Source organism: Bubalus bubalis, chromosome 6 (assembly GCF_019923935.1).
Source record: "Bubalus bubalis isolate 160015118507 breed Murrah chromosome 6, NDDB_SH_1, whole genome shotgun sequence".
NCBI classification, from domain to species: domain Eukaryota; kingdom Metazoa; phylum Chordata; class Mammalia; order Artiodactyla; family Bovidae; genus Bubalus; species Bubalus bubalis.
Window position 1 is genome coordinate 45,622,374 of NC_059162.1, and position 23,131 is coordinate 45,645,504.

The window sequence follows — 23,131 nt, forward strand, 5'->3', positions numbered from 1 at the left end:
TTTTAAAATGCCTTCTGAAGATTAGCACTTAAAATTGTTGGGGAAAATAGCACAATTTATTAGCAAGGGTATAATTGTAAACCTTCTAAATACTCATTGTGAATATCATTTAGACAGTAACTCCTGCTTTAGCAGCTGGTATATAAGACACCAGTTTATGGAGTCTTGAAACAACAGAGAGTGGAATCTAATTAAAGAGGATTACATGCCAACGAAAAATTATTAAAAACAGACTAATAGACAATTGTTCTGAATTTAAAAGTCTCTGCCAACTTCTCTTTTTGATACAAATTTATGTAAGTAACTGTCAAGTAAAAGCCTTTATTTCTTCAAAACCAAAAGGATGTTAGAACGTTTTATCTTTGTGACTTAAAAATGATTGCTTTTCTGAATTTTAACTTAACGCAAGAACTTAAATGATTCTATTAATCTTTTCTTACATATTTAAGATGCACATGTGCTTTTAATGATAAATGATTAGAAATACTGTCTTAGGGTCTTTTGTTTGTTTGATATCTATCTAGCACTAGACATTTTGTGTTCATAGAGAAATCTTAGCTATATATTTTTATAAGCAAAACTCAGTTTATCAATTTAGGTACTGTTTATGGAGACTTATGTAGAATTGGATTGAATTTTTTTTTTTTTTGTAATGTTCATTTAAAATTTTTGATGCACTGAAGATTGTTCAGTTCCAGCACTTCCATCTACTGAATTTCTCCTTCCTGTTTAAATTGACTTATTTTGCTCTGACCTCAGGGGTTTTAGTCCAAACAAGAGAATGATACATAGGCAGATTTTAATTATTTGTTAATAGAATTTTAAAGTAACTGGTCCTTGTCAGCACTGGAGAAAAGAGTATGTTTATATCTCTTGAGTTTACCTGATGTCTAACTTTACATTTTGAATTCTCCATATGGTACTGTTATAATACATCATGCATTGCCTTACACAACCATATGGTCTGTAGATTTTTATAGACTTCTATAGATTTTGACCAAATTAAACATATTAAAGATTAAATGCTAAATACTGAGAATCATGTGTTTTCTATGTAATTAATTAGTGCATGAATAAGCATATTAGCTTCAGTAAATGAGAGCATTGTTTACAATTCTTTAAAGTAGATGTTATTTCTAAAAATAATCCTCCATGTGAAAAGCTTAACTATCTAAAATTGTCTTTGAGATGTAGAAAATCACCATTGATGCCAGAGTAGTAACAATGGAGTTAATCCACTCCCCCAGTGCTATCAACCCTGACCTCAGAGTTTTTCTCATCTACCCAGATACACCTATTTTATTGTGTTCATAGACAGAAGATCACTCACTGCTTCAGAGATAAACTTCACAAGGAGAAGGGATTATTTAATTTTAAAGCCTCCTGCTGCTGCTAAATCGCTTCAGTTGTGTCCGACTCTGTGTGACCCCATACACGGCAGCCCACCAGGCTTCCCCGTCCCTGGGATTCTCCAGGCAAGAACACTGGAGTGGGTTGCCATTTTCTTCTCCAATGCATGAAAGTGAAAAGTGAAAGTGAAGTCGCTCAGTCCTATCCGACTCTTCGCGACCCCATGGACTGCAGCCTACCAGGCTCCTCCGTCCATGGGATTTTCCAGGCAAGAGTACTGAAGTGGGGTGCCATTGCCTTCTCCGTTTAAAGCCTCCAGATTACATAAAATGTTTAATTTTGAATCCGATTATTACTGTATACCCCTAAAGGAAATGACAACCCACTCCAGTATTCTTGCCTGGAGAATTCCATGGACAGAGGAGCCTGGCAGGCTCCAGTCCATGGTGTTGCGGCAGTCGGACACAGCTTAGTGACTAAACCATAAACCATTATTGTATATGGGCTTCCCTTTGGCTCAGTGGTAAAGAATCCACCTGCTAATGCAGGAGACACAAGAGACTAGAGTTTGATTCCTGGGTTGGGAAGATCCCGTGGAGTAGGAAATGGCAACCTACTCTAGAATTGTTGCTTTGAAACTTCCATGGACAGAGGAGCCTGGTAGGCTACAGTCCACGGGATCAACAAGAGTTAGACACTACTGGGGATGCTTGCAAGCACAGTATCCTGCATAGAACAGCTGTGTGTCCCTGCCTTTCGAGTGGTGGTACTTACTGTAGTGGAGGCATACCAATGTTAGTAAAACTGTTAGTGTATTTTCAAGCTTCAACGTGACAAAGGTAAATAGCTGTTCGATCATGTGGTTGATGGTTATTTTAATGCAGAGACCTTAGGCTATCCTTCTCTTCGATAACAAATCAGTCGGTATATGAATTGCTTGGTACTCTGAACTTACTAGTATATGAAATGCTGGGTACTATGAATTTATTAGTATTAAGAAAATGAATTTATTTTTGTCATTTGGTAGAAATACTTTTTATTAAAATTAACTCATAAATATCTAACACAGAACTTTGGGACATTTCTGATCTTCTTGGAATTAGGTTTTTCCTGTTGGCTTCATGTAGCATATCAGGGTTCAAAATATCCTCCAGAAGTGTATTTGAAGGTATACAAAGTTCTGTCATTCGTTTGAAGATCACAGCAAGAAACTGCCAAAAAGGAGCCAATTCATGGTGAGCCGTGGTCTGCATGCACTCCAGGGCTAAAGAGGTTTTTTTAATATGAGTGCACACACTCAGGTTTAGGAGACAAATGTGGTAATCATAGCTTCTACTCTTCTGTAGCATTCTGTTTTCCACTGTATCATTGAAGACAGGAAGGTCAGTTTGGCCAAGGAGTTTTTGCCATTCATCAAAAAAAAAAAAAAAATTATATAGCCATGCTATTTAGTAAGTATCATAAGTCTGAACTGGCTGAGAATGCTGGAAATGAACTAGGATTGAAGTAGTGTTTTGAGAAAATGATACAAATGTAGATTATAATTCAACTTTTCCCCCATTTATCTTATTCTTAGCAGACAGATTCTATAAACACCATCAGTTTCTGGTACTTTCAGTTTTTTTCCTCATCTTTTTTTTTTTTTTTGCTTTCTCATCCACCCCCCCAATATTTTAGCAAGTTATTATGCACCTAATTAGAAGTCCTTGTTTTCTTACTATAGTGACTTGCAAATAGTTTTCTTTTCGATTTATGTTTTGGCACCACATAGCATTTTGTTGTGACTTAGGAGCATGTATATTAGAAAGTTATCTTACAGAATTCCAAGATTCATCTGGCAGATGAAGACTTGTTTGGGTTAACTCTACTTAAATGTCCATTAGTACAATCATAGGATAAGATACGTTGCAAAGCTCAACAAGGGCAGTGTCTATTCATGTCAAATAACATCACTGGTATGATCTCTTTGTGGAATGCAAGAATGCTCTATGCCATCTGTTATGAAATAAATAATACTTTTGAAAGTCTGATTTCTTTTCATTAGAATCTGTGCTCCCTAACGAACATTGATTTTTATATGCTATTCCATATTGAACTTCCTGAGAGTTAAATTTCACTCCTCATGTTATCATAATAGTCTCATTCATGTAACAGTTTCATGTAATAAATGAGTGCATTTGCACTCTAATTTTGTATCTCTGTTTCTATTAACTTGGCTAATGTGAGATAGAATAAGAAAGGCAAACTCATTGTCAGGACTGACAAAAAATTAACAGTTTGCCAAGACTGAATAACCAAATTTGGACCGTGATGTATTTGTCAAGATAAGGCTACAGTGGAAAGTCTCTTGGGGGAAAGATAGCTACCTGCCTTCACTGACATCATTTAGCACTTTTAATTGAAGCTAGTGTCTGATTCCAGAGAAGGCAATGGCACCCCAGTCCAGTACTCTTGCCTGGAAAATCCCATGGATGGAGGAGCCTGGTAGGCTGCAGTCCACGGGGTCGCTAAGAGTCGGACATGACGGAGCGACTTCCCTTTCACTTTTCACTTTCATGCTTTGGAGAAGGAAATGGCAACCCACTCCAGTGTTCTTGACTGGAGAATCCCAGGAACAGTGGAGCCTGATGGGCTGCTGTCTATGGGATTGCACAGAGTCGGACACGACTGAAGCAACTTAGCAGCAGCGGTGTCTGATTCATGTATGTGAAAATTCCTAGACCATCCACTCAACAAGCCTTTAATGGTTAACTACTATGTGGAAATACAGTAGTAAATAAATTAATAAAACATGCCTCTTGCCTTCATAACTACAGTAAATATTTATAAATAAAAAATAATCACTTGCCTTTATGAATACAGTCTTTTAAAAATACTGTAACATGTAATATAATATTAGGTATAATAAATGCCATGAAGAAGAATAGAAAGTAGGGAAAGGGGCAGAGAAAGTAGAGAGAGATTCAGTTTTAGGGACAATGGTTAGGAAAGATGCTTCTAAAGAAGTGCCATTTAAACAGAGACCTGAATGGGATGAGAGTATAAACTCTGTGAATATTTGGCAGGACATTTCAGACAGAGGGAACAGCACGTGCAAAGGACCCGAGGAGAAAGTGTGCTTTTGTCTAGAAGGAACAGCAGGGAGGCACTGTGACTGGAGCAAACTGAGTGGCAAATGATATAGCCTGGTAGCAAATGAGATGGGTCCTATCATACAGAACTTGAAGGTGAGCAAACATGCCTGGTTGAAACGATAGACTGCAGAATTTCAACTGCTGTTTGAAAGCCTTCCTCTGATCACGATTAAGTGAATAAGTAAATAACAATGGCTTCCAGAAAGCAAATATTAAGGTCTGTATAGCAATTTGAGACTGAGCGACTTCCCTTTCATTTTTCACTTTTCACTTTCATGCATTGTAGAAGGAAATGGCAACCCACTCCAGTGTTCTTGCCTGGAGAATCCCAGGGATGGGGGAGCCTGGTGGGCTGCCGTCTATGGGGTTGCACAGAGTTGGACATGACTGAAGTGACTTAGAAACTTAGCAGCAGCGATGTGAGATTGGCAATGCCTGGCACATGGTACTCCACAGTATTTGTTGAAATAATGATGCTCTTTGTCATTTGGTTATCCTGTAAGCCATGTGAGATTCATTCAAAATGTAATCATACGTTATGTAAAGAACTGTGTGGTAATTTGAATAAGAAATTAAGATTAAAAAGTAAAGACTCAGTTTTGAATTTTGTTGACTTCCTTTAGATACAGGAATTGATGATTAGCATCAATTTGCTAAGGTAGGATTTGCAGAACTGTTTTTATTTTAACTTTTGCTTTCTTTGGGAAAGTACTAAAATATTACTTAATTCTTACCATGGATAAGAGTTAAAATCTTAAATACTTTAAGGTAAATGTGTTGAAAACACATTATGATTAAGTGTATGAGCCTGGAAATGAGATTTAGTCTGTTCATTTAAAAATGTATAGCACTATTTGAACAGTACTTTCTTGTTTACTTTTCACATACATAATCTCATTTAATTTATCCTCACAACACTTTTAATTATTTATCATTACTTTTATCACTTTCATTAATATCTTTGTTTCATGAGGGAATATTTGCAGATTGAGATGTTAAACATTTTCCTAAGAACATATAAACAGTGTAGTTGCAAAGCTGAAACTTAAAAACAGAGTTCCTGTTTCCACAGCTCCTCCAACTCATACTATATTATATTCCATTTCACTGTTACTCATATGAAATTCTCCTCAACAGGCCCCGATTGTAAGCTGGCCACCGTTAGTGAAATGACATTAGCTAAATATGATTATGTCTTAATGTTCACTGAAAGGATTAGACTAGTTAAGATGTACCAAAGGGAAAAGCAATTATCTATTGAAATATGAATCTCTTGATTAGAACTGGAAATCATATATTGGTATTAGAATATTCATCTGGAATTTAAAAAATCTGAATATAGTTATTACTTTTTTACTTCTCCTGTAAAGAACTTCAGTGAGGCTAGTTTTGAGGCTTTTTGATGAGTGCCAAGATTTAAAGCAACATTTTACTGGAAGAGTAAGCTCATCTAATTGACTCATTTTTTTTGTAGAAACTTAGACCATAGGAATTTCTAACTACATGAAAAACATAGGCACTGGTATTACCTTTTCCTTATTTACCTTACTGCCTAAAGAAAATAATTAATCAATGTTAAATTGCCTTAGAGTTGTAGTGGTATAACTTAGAGCGTGCTGTTTTACTTGTTCAGATTTTGAAATATAAATTTATAATTGCCTGCATAAAACTTGTGGCCTTATTGATAATAATCCCCTGTGAGTCCTTCAAAATATGGTGTCCTGCTGGCTTCCAGTCATCTGAGATTTGTAATGATTGCAGTAATATGTGATTAATGTATGGCAAGGATTCTTCCACTGGATGTGGAACATACTTGCCTGATAACAGTTTACTTATTGGATTGATACTGTGTTTTTTTAAATGAAGAGGTTTTTGTTTTTGTTTTTTAAAAAGCCTGTGTATCCTCAGTGACCAGTGACTATTACACATCTGGCATGTATTAGAATATAAATAAACTTTGAATGAGTGGATAACTTGCTTTTATTATTAGCTTGGGAACAAGATTGACTTTTGCATCATATTTTTTATTAATAATTTGAATGCTTGAACTGAGCATTATTATCAAACAATAGAAACTTGCCAGCTATTGGATCCCTTGCTTCTCAGTTTACTTGGACAACATAGTAGCTTTCATTTTTAAGTCATCTAAGTCCATTGCTTAGATGCTTGAGAGTCCCTTGGACCGCAAGGAGATCCAACCAGTCCATCCTAAAGGAGATCAGTCCTGGGTGTTCACTGGAAAGACTGATGTTGAAGCTGAAACTTCAATAACTTTGGCCACCTAAAGCAAAGAGCTGACTCATTTGAGAAGACTCTGATGCTGGGAAAGATTGAGGGCAGGAGAAGGGGACGACAGAGGACGAGATGGTTGGATGGCATCACCGACTCAATGGACATGAGTTTGGGTGGACTCTGGAGTTGGTGATGGACAGGGAGGCATGACGTGCTGCAGTTCATGGGGTCACAAAGAGTCGGACATGACTGAGCGACTGAACTGGACTGAGCGACTGAACTGAACTGAACTGATGTCCATTGCAAAATCATCCTTCCTGATGTTAAAATTTGGTGCACATAGACATAGGACCAAAGATGGGCTTCAGGAGATCCATTGGTTATTGAAATTATAGCATATTGTGCTGGTGCTAAGTTGCTTCAGTCGTGTTGAACTCTTTGCAACCCTATGAACAGTAGCCTGCTAGGCTCCTCTGTCCATGTTCTCCAGGCAAGAATACTGGATTAAGTTGCCATATCTCCCTACAGGGGAACTTCCTGACCCAGGGATTGAACCCATTTCTCTTACATCTTCTGCATTGACTGCTTTGTGAGTATTTAAGTTTTTAAGGGACTTCCCTGGTGGCTCAGTGGTAAAGAGTCTGCCTGCCAATGCAGGAGACTTGGCTTCAATCCCTGGGTCAGGAAAGAGCCCCTGGAAAAGGAAATGGCAACCCACTCCAGTATTCTTTCCTGGGAAATCACATGGACAGAGGAGCTTGGCAGGCTACAGTCACATGGGGTTACAAAAGAGTCAGACACGACTTAATGACTAAACAGCAACCATTTTTTAGGAGAAAAGGATCTTGATTTTTTCATTATATTCTCATAGGGATCTTATGATCAAAAAGTTAAAGGTCTTGTTTTCTCATAAAGACTGTATTTATTTTGCTTTATTACTCATTAGAATCACTTGGACAACATGAGAAGTGCACCCTTTTCTACCTCACTCCATAGCATCTGATCCGTTATGATATCTGATAGTATTATGGTGGGGTTCATAGATACTCTTCCTCTTCCTCCTCTTTATTTTTTTCCTTCGCTTCCTCTGTTTATTGAAAACCTTCTATTTGTTCAGTGTACTAAGTGATTTACATACATTACCTCATCTAATTAGGCTGACAGCTCTAGAAGGTTCAAGTATATTTTGCTCAGGATAAACTAAGTGCCCTGCCTAAGGACATATAACCAGTAGACAGTGATGCCAAGGTCTGCGGCTAGGGCCAAGTCTACTACCTTTCCCTCTCGCCGCCCCTCCTTAGCCCTCTTAATCTGGCAAAGTTTGAATCGCTTCAGAGATATGTTTAGAAGTCATGAACCTAGACATCTCTACTCTAGGAGAATTAATTCCTCTCCCTTCTGTATATTATCATTGGATTGTGATCAATATGAGGGTCTTTTCTTATTCAACTTTATATCCCTGATGCTTAGTATGATGCCTAAAAAAATAGTAGATTTTCAAATTTCTTTTTTTTTAAATTGAAATTTAAATGATTAATTTCAGCTTTTGTTATTTAGTAAGTATGACACTAAAGTTCTAGTAGCTGTGCCATTAACTCTCTGTGACCTTAACAATATACAACTGTTTCCTCATTTATTAAAATTAATTAACTAATTAAAAAAATTTAGGTTAATATATACATTTTAGATCCAATTTATTTAGTTCTGGTTATTGTGATTATTTCATAAAGGAAATGTAGTCCTTATAAAAACTAAATTATATGGTAATACCATCAATTATTTTATTTAATAATGTAATTTGCTAACTTTTTTGCTTCTTTTCTGTCCTATCCAGCATGTGATTTAGTAGATATTTGGTTGAATTTATTATTGCTTGGTTTAGTTCAAGTAAAGATAATTCAATGATCTTGTTTAAATTTGTCAGCATTGAGAGGTATTCTTGTGTATTACGTTGCCCCAAGGTTGCTGTTGATATTCTGCTCATTTGTTTTGTTATATTTTATACAATCCTTAAAACAGATGAGATATAAAACACTGTAAAATTTATCACAATTGAAACTTTAGACCTTCTCTCAACCCGTGGGGATTCATTTGGCAGGAGGCCACCAGAACCAGTTCTTTTTGATGCTTAGTTTCTAGTTTCCACTTTAATTGCTGCCAAAATCTGAGCACTTGGGAATTTAATTGCTCATTATATTTGTCACAGTGGTGTCACAGACCCAAATACAGACTGTTGCATGCACAATATTTATGGATATTAATTTGGTCTAAACGTGTATATTGGATTCCTCTTTTTTTCCTACATTATAAAGTATAGCACATCTAGAAAGAAGTCAGTCAGTATTGTGTATGATGCCCCACTTAACTAGTAAACTGTTATCTATCCTGTGCAGCATCTAAATTTAACAATGGAAAACTAGAGGAGGACCTATTCAGAACTTTATTATATTCACTTTATTCAGTTTACTCTTTTGAAGCAGTCTGAGGGATTTGAGTCTAGCTTTGAGGATAGACTCCCTGGGTTCAAATCCCTGTTTTATCACTTACTAGCTATATGATCTTAGGCAAGTTATCTTAATTTCCCTATACATTTTCTCTCATTTGTAAAGTATACAGCTCAATGATTTTTGTGCAGATTAAAAGGGTAAAGTTCCTAGAAAAGTGTATAACACAGAGCAAGCCCTTCATGTTAGCTACTTTACTATAAAACATCTCTATATGCCAAAAAACTGTAACATTTACCCTGGTTGATGGTATGGATTTCCAGTTTCCTACTAATTAAGTAGAGATAACCTTTGCCTACTGTAGCAAATGGGATGTCTGGTCAGCACTAAATTCAATACTTTCATGTCCTTCCATTTTTCCTGTGTGTTCCCACTTACTTGCTCAATGGTGTTTAGGCTAATAGGCCTGTTTTTTTGTCCCAATGTTTTATTACTAATCACTGGTTTTTCTTGTTCTTGTGCTTTCTAATCTGAAGAATAGTTTGTTCATTTTCTCTGTGTGTCCTCTTTTCCTTTTAATATACTTTTGCCTTTCCCTTCCTTATTTCCTACAAAATTGATGGTCCATCCTGCCTCTGCTGTGATGGTTGCAGCTTTCTTATGCAATTGTCTTGGTCAAAGGAAATTATGAGGCCCTTGAAAAATAGGAAATATCAGTCATCAACCATGGGAAAGGTAATTTTTAGAACTGTTTGAAAGTTTTTACATCCTGGAAAGTCCCTTATGCCTTACTTATGCCTGAAATTGTGTTCTGGGTAAGTGAAGTCTCTCAGTCGTGTCTGACTCTTTGTGACCCCATAGACTGTAGCCTACCAGGCTCCTCTGTCCATGGGATTTTCCAGGCAATAGTACTGGAGTGGATTGTCATTTCCTTTTCCAGGGGATCTTCCCAACCCAGGGCTTGAACCCGGGTCTCCCATATTGTAGACAGATGCTTTACTGTCTGAGTCTACACTTATATATAAAATTCCCTTGAAACAGGACGGAAGGGGGCAGGGTACAACATTTAAAAGAATGACATAGCCATGCTGCTAAGTCGCTTCAGTCGTGTCTGACTCTGTGCGATCCCATAGACGGCAGCCCACCAGGCCCCCCCGTCCCTGGAATTCTCAAGGCAAGAACACTGGAGTGGGTTGCCATTTCCTTCTCCAATGCATGAAAGTGAAGAGTGAAAGTGAAGTCACTCAGTCGTGTCTGACTTTTAGCGACCCCATGGACTGCAGCCCAGCAGGCTCGTCAGTCCATGGGATTTTCCAGGCAAGAGTACTGGAGTGGGGTGCCATTGCCTTCTCCAGACATAGCCATAGGACATGACAAAAGCTGGTTAAAGCCAACTAGGTTCGAGATGGTGGAGATTTGGCTTCCAGTGTAGCTTGAGCCTCATTATATGCTCATTGTAATACATTAGCATGCTAAATGACACATCTGTCAATGACATGACAGTTCTGAGACCAGCCAAAAAAGGTCAGAAAGTGGGCAGTGGCTCAGTTCTGGCAAATCCCTACCCTTTCTTCAAAGTAGTTGGAATAATCCTCCCACTCATTAGCTAATGAAATTATTAAGCCTATAAAAACTAACCATGCTATATTTGGGGGGCCTCTCGCCTTCTGAGATTGCCCACACTGTCTGTGGAGTGTATTTTTCTCTAAATATATCTGCTTCTTAGCTATCACATTGTCTTTCACTGAATTCTTTCTGCAATGAGATATTAAGAACCTGAGTTTATTAAATCTTGAGACCAAGTGTGTGATCTCATTTAAAAGACTATGGGGTTTAAGTCCTGATCTGAGTTACAGGATTTTATCCTGGAGTAAATAACATATTAAGTTATTTGTTACTTAAAAATAAGTTTGTGATTTTTCTCAGGTACATAGTTGTGTTCACCGGGCTGAGAATAGATTTTGATAGGAGGATGTTGGCTCCATTTTACTTACAGTTATCCCTCATTTTATGAAAATGTTACTGATAGTGGACATGATAGTGAATGTCTTTGCCCCTCGTCTAATGGCTCTGATACTTAATTTACTTATGGAGAGGATGAATATATAAAGATGTTAGTTTCTTGAGATATTAACTTGATTCTGGAAAAAGACTGACATTTGTTTAAATTAGATTTAACCCTTGTATCTCTTCTTTTGTACTTTCATATATTGTTCTTGAAAAAAAAAAACAAAAACCTTGGATTTGATTTCCTCGGGACTTAGAGGTACTTTTGGTGAAAGTAACAGTTAGACTGTTTAAATGTTTACAGCATTCACTTGTTTTCTCTTTTTTTTTTTCTGTTGGGCACAATAAGCTTTGTACAGACTCAGGGACTGTGAAACAGTGCATTCTTTGCATTTCTGCTATTTGTCACTCACTTTGGGTTCTCATTGCACTTCATGGCAAAGTATGTCATTTTAACCATTTCCAGATAAAATCATTAAATTTGAGGCTTCTCATCATTAAAGTGAAGAAATACCTTCAGATACTGTGGAACACTTTCTCTCTCTGTCAACTCTGAGTTCTTTGGCTGTCCTCAATTCCTGGAGCCACAATGAGCTCAGTGGTGCTACTTTAGGCTTTTGTGTCCAATTTTCTCTCTCTGTCTTCAGCAGGGTGTTATCTCCTATCTCTGTGGCTGGAAAAACTAAACAGTCAAGTACTTTTTCCACTGTATTGTTTATGCTAGGAATAGGCCTTTAAGATCTCAAAATCTAGTAATTTTATTAATTTCTTTTTAAATGTCCTTCATAAACTTGTTTCTCTGCAGCAGTGGTGGCCAGAATAAAGTTTAAAATTACAGTGAAGGTTGCAAAGAGGAGGAAGGTGATGAGGGATGTCAGGTCCAAAAGAAAAACAGACAAAACAGTATTTTTTCTTCATGCTCTCAACTTACCACATAGAAAGGAGGCAAAGACTCTTTTTTTGTACTAACATCTAGACTCATTGGAGATTCTATATAATTTTTAAAAATATAAATCTGAAAAAGTAAAATTTCCACAAGAATTCTGTTTTTGAATAGTTGTCTATACATAGATCTTACTGTGAATTGACCTTTTCCAAAAATTGATCAGATTAACATTTACTGTTTGGGAATGATTTATAAATTATGAGAAATGATAAGAGCTTATTTTTTATTTTTATTTTTGACATTTTATTGTACAGTTTTTCCCAAGGGACTGAGAAATGGATATTGAGGTGGCAGGAGATTTTTGTTAACTGTGTCTGTGTTTGCTTTTGATTCTAAGCTTCTGTGTCACATGGTTATAGCAGGCTGCCTTAAAATATTTGTTATCTATGACTTGTTTTGCCCTGGACGTTATTGCTCTGGTCTAGGGAGTTACTTTAAACGGCTATATTGAGATCTTAAAATTCTCTCTTAATTACAGTAGTGAGACTTTCTAGTTTTTCCATTAGATTTAATGAGTAAATCTCAGATGTCCTGTAGATAGCGTGTCTTAAAGACAGTAACCTAACTGAAGACAATTATTTTTAAATAAAAGGATTCAGATATAATTTTATTTGATTTCATTAATCCCTGTTGGTGAAATCAAAGTTTCTAAGATAGTCTTGAAAACCAACCATGCAAAACAAAAATACCTTGTCAAAGTACAGATTTATTTCTGTTAAATGACTGCATTTAGCAAACATATTTGTATGTATGTGTGTGTGTTTATGTATATATATATCCAAAGTAGGTGGTTTATTAAAAATATGCCCATAACAATTAAATAGAAGTGTCTATCTCCACATCTGATTTATAAGCCACCTGTGGGGAAGCAACGGATGCAGTTTCCATATAAGTTGGTAAAGTTTGATTGAAAGAGATTATGAAACCTTTTTCAATTTAAGATTTACATGTGAGACTCTTAGCAGTGATTCATTTAAATTGATGGTGTTGGGTTTATGGAAAACCTAGTAAAAAATAAGTATAATCATATGACCACCAAGAAACGTACATTGCTTTCCATCAGTGGTTGAACTGGGAAACAAGAATGAGATTTAGAATCAGTCATCCTGAGTTTGAGTATTATCTTTATCATAGTCATGCATTTTGAATATATTTAACATGAAAACAGTTTGAGTTGGATGGGAAATTATTTGGAATGAATAATCCAAGTTAATGAATATTTATGTTTTTCTTAATACTTTTAAGCTTGTATTTTATTTTCATCCATCTATTCCTGTTTTATGTTTGTAATAGCATTAGAAAGAAACAAATCAAACTGAAAAGGAATTAGCTATAGCACATGGATGTAGTGGAATATTATGCAACTCTAAAAGTTGTATCATAAAGTCTGTTTAGAATCATGAATAGATACTGCTGCTGCTAAGTCGCTTCAGTCATGTCTGACTCTGTGCGACCCCAGAGACGGCAGCCCACCAGGCACCCCCGTCCCTGGGATTCTCCAGGCAGGAACACTGGAGTGGGTTGCCATTTCCTTCTCCAATGCATGAAAGTGAAAAGTGAAAGTGAAGTCGCTCAGTCGTGTCTGACTCTTCGCGACCCCATGGACTGCAGCCCACCAGGCTCCTCCCTCCATGGGATTTCCCAGGCAAGAGTACTGGAGTGGGGTGCCATTGCCTTCTCCGTGAATAGATACTAGTTATCTGTTATTAAGTTTGAATATATGAAACTTCAAAAAGTACACTGCAAATATTATATCACTAGTAATTATGTTTGGGTCTTTTTATGCATTCACTTAAGTAGCATTCAAGTGGCATTATTTGAGTAGCAGTTGTACACAATAGGTTAAATATAGCAAATATATGTAACTGATTTTATTATATGACTTTATTTTCTTTTACTGCTTTGTGTACATCCTTATACCTCTTTTGTGAGTGCAAGATTTAAAAAATAAAACTTATTGGAAACTTTTTTGGACAATTTGAAATAGTAGAACTTTCGTGAACTCATTGGCAAATAGAGGAGGCAGAAATCTTATTTTGTCAAGGTCATATTTAATATAAAAAACAAATATTGGAAAAGTATATTTCTGTCTTAAATTTCTTTTGTTGCTATCTATTATGTTGTTGTATTCTATTTTACAAAGCACATTCAATATAGACTATACAAATACTTCCAAAACTTTAAAAAAATCTCTTGATTTTTTTTATCTTGAAGTAAAAAAAAAGTAAACATATAACAAAAACCTTGGGAAATATTGAAAACTATAAGTAAAAAAGATGTCCTTTTTTATTTAACATTTTGAGATAATCTGAGTTACTCTTGCATTGCTAGTCTTTTTTTGGCTTTGCTTGTTTGTTTCCATAATTGTAATTGTATCATACAACATATTCAATAGTGTCTTTTTAAAAAAGGTACTCAATATCACACATTGACTATGTCCACCTAAACAGCATTTGTAATTAATGCATAATATCCTTTAAATTTAAAGTGCTCTATTTAACCATTTTTCATTACTGAAAATTTAGAATCCTCCCCAATATTTTCACTGTCATAAAATCCTGCATTGACCACCTATAAATGTAAAACTTCTTAAAAATATTATTGTTCCCATAGAATATTTGAAATGGCACTATAATCTGTACAGTTTGAACTCTACACGCCCTCTTGCTTTTGTCCCCTGATACCCAGTATTAGGCACAAGACTGGAAAAGTCTGATTTCTAATTTAGAGGCCCAGACCATACATTTTATCTCAGAAGTACTGGGAGTGTTCTTCAAAGCCAAGCTAATTCAATAATTATGTTATTTATCTTTGCAATTATAGTCAAATAAGTGTCATTCTTTAAGACTATCACTGTATAGAGAAAAAGTCTGTAATTTAGTTAGGAAGTATCAAAAGTTTATCAGGGTAAGTTACAGGAATTTGATCTTTATTACAGAATTTTAGTAAATAATAAAATGTTATTTCATTATGTCAGATACTTTGAACTTCTTATCTGCCTTTTTTTTAAACAGTAGTGATAATACTGTTGCATTGTGATTCCTTCACCAGAATTCAAACTATCTTTTAAAAGTGTCTTATTGCAGTATTACATACGGAAAAGTAAACAGATCCTAGGTATTCAGGTCCATGAATTTTCACAAAATGAAGTGCCCTAGAAGACTCTTCTGCCTCTTGTAGTCACTATACACTGCTTTCCAACTGATTAGTCTTGCCTATTTTTAAAATAACAGCTTTACTGATGTATGCACATACCATAAGGTTCACTCTTAAAGTGTATATAAATGGGTGGGTTTTAGTATATTCAGAGTGTTGCGCACTGATTGTCACTGATATCAGAACTTTCACGTCACCAAAAAGAAACCTCGTTACCATTAACAGTAATTCTTTCCCTCTCAGCAGCCACTGGCAACCACTAATCTCCTTTCTGTCTCTATGGATATTCCTGTACTGACATTTTATATAAATGAATTGATGCAATGTGGCCTTTTATGTCTGGCCTTTTCACTTAGCATAATGTTATTAAAGGTCATCATGTACCAGAACTTTACCTCTGAATAGAAATATCATTATATTGGCATACCATATTTTTTATCCATTTATCATTCTATTGACTTGCAGTTTTTTACTTTTTGTCTTCTGTTGTGAGTAATGCTGGCATGAACATTTGTGTGTGTGTGTGTGTATGGATATATGTCTTGATTATTATAGATTTATAGTGATTTTTGAAATTAGAAAGTATTAGTCCTTCAACTTTGCTCTTCTGTTTTTAGGAAGATTTTGTCTATTCTATGTTCTTAATATTCTGATAGGAATTTTAGGATCAGCTTATTAAAATCTGCAAAAAAAAAAAAAGTCAGCAGGGATTTTGATAGGAATTGCGTTAAATCTTTAGAGTAATTTAGAGGGTAGTACACCTTAACAATAGTAAGTCTTCTAATCCATGAACATAGGATGTCTTTCCATTGATTTTGGCCTTTAATTTTTTCATGATGTTTGTACCCAGTACCCAAGTCTTAGGCTTTTTTGTTGTTGTTAAACATTCAGAAATATTTTATTCTTTTTATGTTGTTATAAATGGAATTACTTTCTTATTTTTGGAATATTCACTATAGCTTTGTTTTTGAACTTCATGTAAGTGGAATAATTTTCCTGTATGCTCTTTTGTATATCATTTAATTTAATGCTTGTGAAATACATCCGTGTTACTCCACATAGTCATAGCTTGTTCATTCTCATGCTGTGTATTTTCCATTGTGTTAATATAGCACATTTGATTTGTATGTCCCATATTTATGTGCGTTTGACTTTTTTTTTTTTTTTTTTACAGTTTTGGGAAATTTGGTAGTGCTACAATTAACATTCTTGTATATGACTTTAGGTGAACATATTATAATATATATTTGTTCTGGGTGTATTCCCAGACATGAATGTTCAGCTTTTGAAAATGCAACCAAAAAGCTTTACAAAGTGGTTGTAACAATTTGCAGTTTAGTTTTTAAACTACAAAAGCACTTTTGTATCATCTGTCTTTTTCATTTTAGACACTTCCAAAATGTGTGTGATATCTCATTTTTAAAATTTCATCTTTCTCATAACTCATACTGTTGAGGATTTTTAAAAAAGATTAGTTATTTGTGATATAGTGTCTCTATATATAGGGTCTCTGTTATATAGAGTCTATGTAAATCTTTTGCCCATTTTACATTGAATTATCTGTTTTCTTCATATGTACATGAAGGCATTCTTTATTTATTATAGATATAAGTAATTAAAGCAGTATGATACAGGCACAAGAATAGGAAATTAAACAGTTGACCATTATGAACTCCAGAGACAGATCCCATGTATAGTGTATCTTACTTTATGGTAAAGATGAATTAAAGTGGGGGAAATGATGGTCTTTTCAATCAATAGCACTGATCTAATCACTGACCTATATGGTGTGATTTTGTTATGTACTGTATACAAGTATCAATTCCAGATGAACTATTCATCTAAATGTAAAATGAAAATAATAGAGCTTTGTGGAAAAAATATAAGAAAGTATATTTATAACCTTGAGGAAAATCAAATATTTCTTAAATAGGACAAAAATAGCACTAATCATAAACCTAAGCGATAATAAATTGGGCCTTTTTAAAATTATGAATGTATGATAACACATTTACAGGAGGCTTGGAAAATACAGAACAAAATTACATATAGTTCCACTATATATGACAACTAATTTTTAAAGTAGATAAATTAAGATTTTTAATTGGAGTTTCAATATAAAACTCTCAAAAATTATACAGGGTGAAGTAAGCCAGAAGGAAAAACACCAATACAGTATACTAACGCATATATATGGAATTTAGAAAGATGGTAACAATAACCCGGTGTACAAGACAGCAAAAGAGACACTGCTGTATAGAACAGTCTTATAGACTCTGTGGGAGAGGGAGAGGGTAGGAAGATTTGGGAGAATGGCATTGAAGCATGAATAATATTATGTATGAAACGAGTCGCCAGTCCAGGTTCGAAGCACGATACTGGATGCTTGGGGCTGGTGCACTGGGATGACCCAGAGGGATGGTATGGAGAGGGAGGAGGGAGGAGGGTTCAGGATGGGGAACACATGTATACCTGTGGCGGATTCATTTTGATATTTGGCAAAACTAACACAATACTGTAAAGTTTAAAAATAAAATAAAATTACTACTCTGACAAAAAAAAAAAAAAATAGAATCAATATACAGAAAAGTAAAAGGATATGTGGTGGTTTAGTTGCTCAGTCGTGTCCGACTCTTGTGACCCCATGGCCTATAGCCTGCCAGGCTTCTCTGTCCATGGGATTTTCCAGGCAAGAATACTGGAGTGGGTTGCCATTTCCTTCTCCATTAAAGGATATAGTAAACCTAAAAAGCACCATGAACCAATTCGAGATCATTAAGATTTATATAATTTTAACACAACAGTAGGATACAAATTCTATTCAAATTCCCATAGATTAAATATAGATGCTGGAACATATTCAGGGACATAAAAGAAGGACAAGGTGCAAAAATTTCATGGTATGAAGGTATTGAAATCACACATAGTCTGTTCCCTTATCACCAGGGAATTATGTTAGAAATCAATACAAAAGATATTTGGAAATAACCCACATACTTTCAAGTACAATGTGACATTTACCAAGAGAGATCTTTGGCTTAGCCATTGAAAGCCTCAATAAAGTTTGAAGACTGAAAAAACACAGAGCATGATTGCAGAAAAGAAAGCATTTAAATGAGAGATTAATATCAAAGATATTTTAAAAACCCATGTATTTGAAAATTAAATGTCTACTTTTAAATGGCATATGTATCTAAGAGGAAATTTGGCCTCTTTAAAAATAAGAAATTCTCTTTATGAAAAGATACTATTAAAAAGTGAAAAGAGAAGACACAGAGCAGGAGATATTTGCAACTTACATATCCATAAAAGGACTTTTATTCACAGTTCAAGTTATTTTAGGTACAATTTTGTGATTTTTCAAGATTTTCATTATAAAACATGCCTCTGTGTTAAAAAGAATGTTTTCCTTAATTTGGCCAATCTAAAAAAATCAAAGCACAATCATATTGATATATATATATATATTAATGGGTTTTAAATCAATGAATACTTACACACAATATTGTTAATCTAAATTCTGTGTTCTTGTAAAATCCAGCATATATATATATTAATGGGTTTTAAATCAATGAATACTTACACACAATATTGTTAATCTAAATTCTGTGTTCTTGTAAAATCCAGCATATTTATTTACAATTTAAACAGAACACACTAATGTTTAAAACTATATTAGTTTTTCTTTCTTAAATTAACTAAAATGTTAATTAAGTCCAATTATTTTATTACCTAAGTACTACTAAATTATATATGAAATATAATGTGCCAAAGATTCATATGGATGCACTTTTTAGGCTAAGATTTAATCTTGTGCATTATGTTCTCATAGCTTATTAGGATCGTGTGAGATTAAGTTACTTTTACATATAAAAATATTATTAAAATTTTTAAAAATCTGTTAAAAAATTCAGTCAGTATTGCTAAGAGCTTGATACTGTGTCACTTGATTTTAATGATTGGACTTATTTTCAAATATATGTACATATGTATATTTGTGAACAGTTTGTATATGTGTTATTTAAAGACCAATTTAAAAATTTTTGATTTCAAAATGTTTGAACTTTATTATTATATTATGCTTGGTCTTTATCTTTCTGTTTTCAGTAAATACTAATATTTTTAGAACTGAGTATTTATCATATCCGGTTTAATATGATTTCAAACTTTATTGGCTTTCTTTTGAATTACAGTTGGTTTTGATATACTTAGATTATTTTAGAGAAGTAATTTTTTAACTTCAAAACTCTAGAAGTTGTACTACTTTTATGTAATATTCATTTCTCCTATTTAGCCAATTTTCAAAAATTGATAAGACGAATTCTGTGACAGCTGTATCATAAGACGTTTTTATTTTGTTACTGTTGAATTCACACTGTCAATTTTAATGAATCCTACCCAATTAAAGTGGTGTACATATTTTTTGAGTCCATAATCAATATAATCAATTATATTTTTACATAATTGCATAGATATAATTTTATCTCTGGATGTTAGAGGACTAATGCGTTTTTCTAATATGTTACAGAATTGCGAGAAGCTGGAGAATAATTTTGATGACATCAAGCACACGACTCTTGGTGAGCGAGGAGCTCTCCGAGAAGCAATGAGGTAAGTCTGAGTCACCATAGCAACAGTCACAGATGTGGTAAAGAAAAAGTCATTCTTCATTATTGGGGGAACAAATGAGTTCATTGCCACCATTCAGCTCTGTTCTCTAAGGTATTAATTTGTCAGTGGAGAGACTTCCCTTGAGGCTCTACTTTGGTTTTGAAGCAGCATAAATGTTAAGCCTCAGTGCACAGTAAAAAATGTAAATGTTTAATTTGTTACTTAAAATGCTTAAGGGGTGTCTTGTTTTATATTTATACTAAACTGTGTGATTGAATTGAAATATTGTTCATCTGCATTCTGCTTGTATAAAAAAATAAATAGTACAATGGTGTTTTAACTGAGTAGAATTTTCTCCTAATTAATATTTAATTAAAAAAGAGGTACTTAAAATTTCATATTCTATTAGATTTTATAGGATTATACCATAGTATTTTTAAACCAATGTACAATTTTATACTGTTATAAAGCATACAGATTAACTTTTTTCAAATACAACAATCTGTAATGAACCTGATTTTTTTTTCTTTTTAACATTCCTATTTCTGAATGTTTTTCTGAAATCTCCCCAAACTTAATACCTTTTTAATAACTTTGAGGAAGCAGTCTTCAAATCCATCTGATCAGAATCAATGAAGGCTTTTACTAGATATTGAAAATGTGTGAAGAATAAAACTTAGCATCCTTACAGCTGGAGAAACGACAGCAAATGATGTTAATCTTAAAAGTTCTGAGCTTGAATCTTGGAGTGGAATAATTTCCACTGAAAGATTTCTATATATTTGTATAGAAATAGTATATTTACCTTGAATTAGCCTGTGAAACTAAAATTGATTTTTAAAATAAATCTCCTCCTATCATTGCTCATTATATTAGGGGCTTAACTCAAGGCAAAAGAAAGTATTTTAAATAGCAGAAAGGATAAAACCTATGAAACTCCCTAGAATGGTAGTTTGGGTACAATTTTGTTATTGCTGGCACACAGTTACCATATACTTTAGTCTAGAAGCTGCTCTCATTTAGTGACCTCCCTTTTACCACGCAAGCAGCAGGGGAAAGTAATTAAATTTAATAGAAGCTGCCCTCATTTTGAAGCCACTTCTATTTAAAACCACAGGGGGAGGTAATTAAATTTAATGGAAACAGTAGCTTCTACACAAAGATACATGGTACTTCTATATAGATGATTATGATGTCACAAAAAGAGGAATAATATATTACTAGTACTGAGAAATTACCAGCTGGAGCAAGTGAGCCTATTTTATTGTTAATGTCTTTACTAATAAAAAAGGGGGAAAAATAAAACTGAGTTCACAATAGAGAATTTGTATGTATATAGAATGTAGTTGGACATTATAAGAAAGTTAAAGTTATTGAAAATAGAAATTTAAAAATAAAGAGTAAAATACATGTGGAAAAGGCCAAGGCAGGAGTTGTGACTGAACTGCTGTTTTTCAATATATTCTTTATCCTCTATCTAAAACTACCTCAGGTATACATTGAAAGCATCATTTTTATAAATATTTATTATAATAACTTTGAATATAATAAGCATAACATCAGTATTTATTTAGAACATTACAGTTACTCTATGTGTTTTTATTTCTGTTCGGTTTGAAGTAAGCACACAGACCCACTGGAAGACAAAGAGAATGCCAATTCTGAAGCTTTGAATAAAAGGCCAAAAACAGAAAAAACTGCGAAGGGGCAATGTGAATGAAAAATGGATGTGAGTGAGGGAAATACGATGAACAAGGAAAGGACATGTAATTAGTACAGAAAATTTGTCATCAAGAAAAAAAAAACAGAATGAAGTATGGGAGAACTGCATTTGAAGAGATGATTAAATTCTGCCAAATTTTGTAATACTTGGCATTTAAGGAAATACCAGGATATTCTGCTGTTTAAAAAGTAGAGATGAACTAATGAGAAAAACAAGTATTACCTGATTGGAGTAACCTCTCAACCACCCACGCTATGAGATAAAGCAATAGTCTGGGTGAATCAGTATTTAATATATGGCTGTGTAATGTACTTTATTTACATAGGCAGCATATTTTACACACACACACACACTCACACTCATAATGTTTAGATTTGCTAAGCAAAATTGAATAATCTAGTTACCAAAAACATTCAATAATATAGCATACTGTGGAGCTAGCACTTTTCTAAAAATTTTTGGGTTTTGCCTTTAGAAAATCCAGCAGGAGCTCATTCTTTATATAGGAAGATTATGGAAGCCTCTAAACAAAAAGTTATAATGTTATATGACAAATAGACTATGAGGAGAATGCATCCAGGGACAAAAAATTAATTGTTCTCTCATCTGTGATCACTTTTTGTCTTATATGAAGGGTGTCAAGTCAAACAAAACCATGGAAAATGTAAGAAACTTGATCTAGGCCTTGAAGATGGCCAAGTTTGTAGCTAGAGGGAAAAGTATTGAGCAGAGGCACTGAGCTGCAGGTGCAAGATGTATTTCAAGAACAGTAAAGTGGTCTGATGTAAAGCAAATTTTTTTTGAGCTTTTTTGAATATGTTTTCCTGCAAAACTCATATAGGCAGCAGTATTTGGTCTGTAATGTCTCTCCTTATATGCCAAGAATCCTTGGATATAAATAAAGCAGTTACAAGTTTGGCAGGATTGATGGGAACGATTTAGAATCTCAGAGTATGAGTCGGGGACAGGGGGCACCGGGAAACAAGTATGAATAATTTGGCAAAAATTTCAGTTACCTCAGGGGTTGGCCTCAGGACTCTGGTTGAAAATGTGTTTGTTACCATATCCTGGAAGTCAGGCTTCCCTGGTGGCTCAGACGGTAAAGCGTCTGTCTGCAATGCAGGAGACCCGGGTTCAATCCCTGGGTTGGGAAGATCCCCTGGAGAAGGAAATGGCAGCCCACTCCAGTACTCTTGGCTGGAAAATCCCATGGACAGAAGAGCCTGGTATGCTACAGTCCATGGGGCCCCAAAGAGTCAGACAGGGCTGAGTGACTTCACTTTCACTTTCACTTTCACTTTAGAGGTCAGTAACATAGAGTCTAGCTTGCCGGGATCAGTTCAGTTCAGTTCAGTTCAGTCATTCAGTCGTGTCTGACTCTCCGCGACCCCATAAATAGCAGCACACCAGGCCTCCCTGTCCATCACCAACTCCCAGAGTTTACTCAAACTCATGTCCATCGAGTCGGTGATGCCATCCAGCCATCTCACCCTCTGTCATCCCCTTCTCCTCCTGCCCCCAATCCCTC

The 23,131-nt window shown here is 34.7% G+C and overlaps 1 protein-coding gene across 1 annotated transcript in view; it reads left to right on the forward strand.

Annotated features, from left to right (window-relative positions):
- The window catches only part of DPYD (dihydropyrimidine dehydrogenase), a 945,375-nt gene that overhangs the window by 93,148 nt on the left and 829,096 nt on the right, over window positions 1–23,131 (forward strand). The window contains exon 3 of the mRNA XM_025289449.3: window positions 19,798–19,880. Coding sequence (XP_025145234.1) covers window positions 19,798–19,880 — 83 coding nt within the window. The remainder of the gene's footprint in view (window positions 1–19,797; window positions 19,881–23,131) is intronic.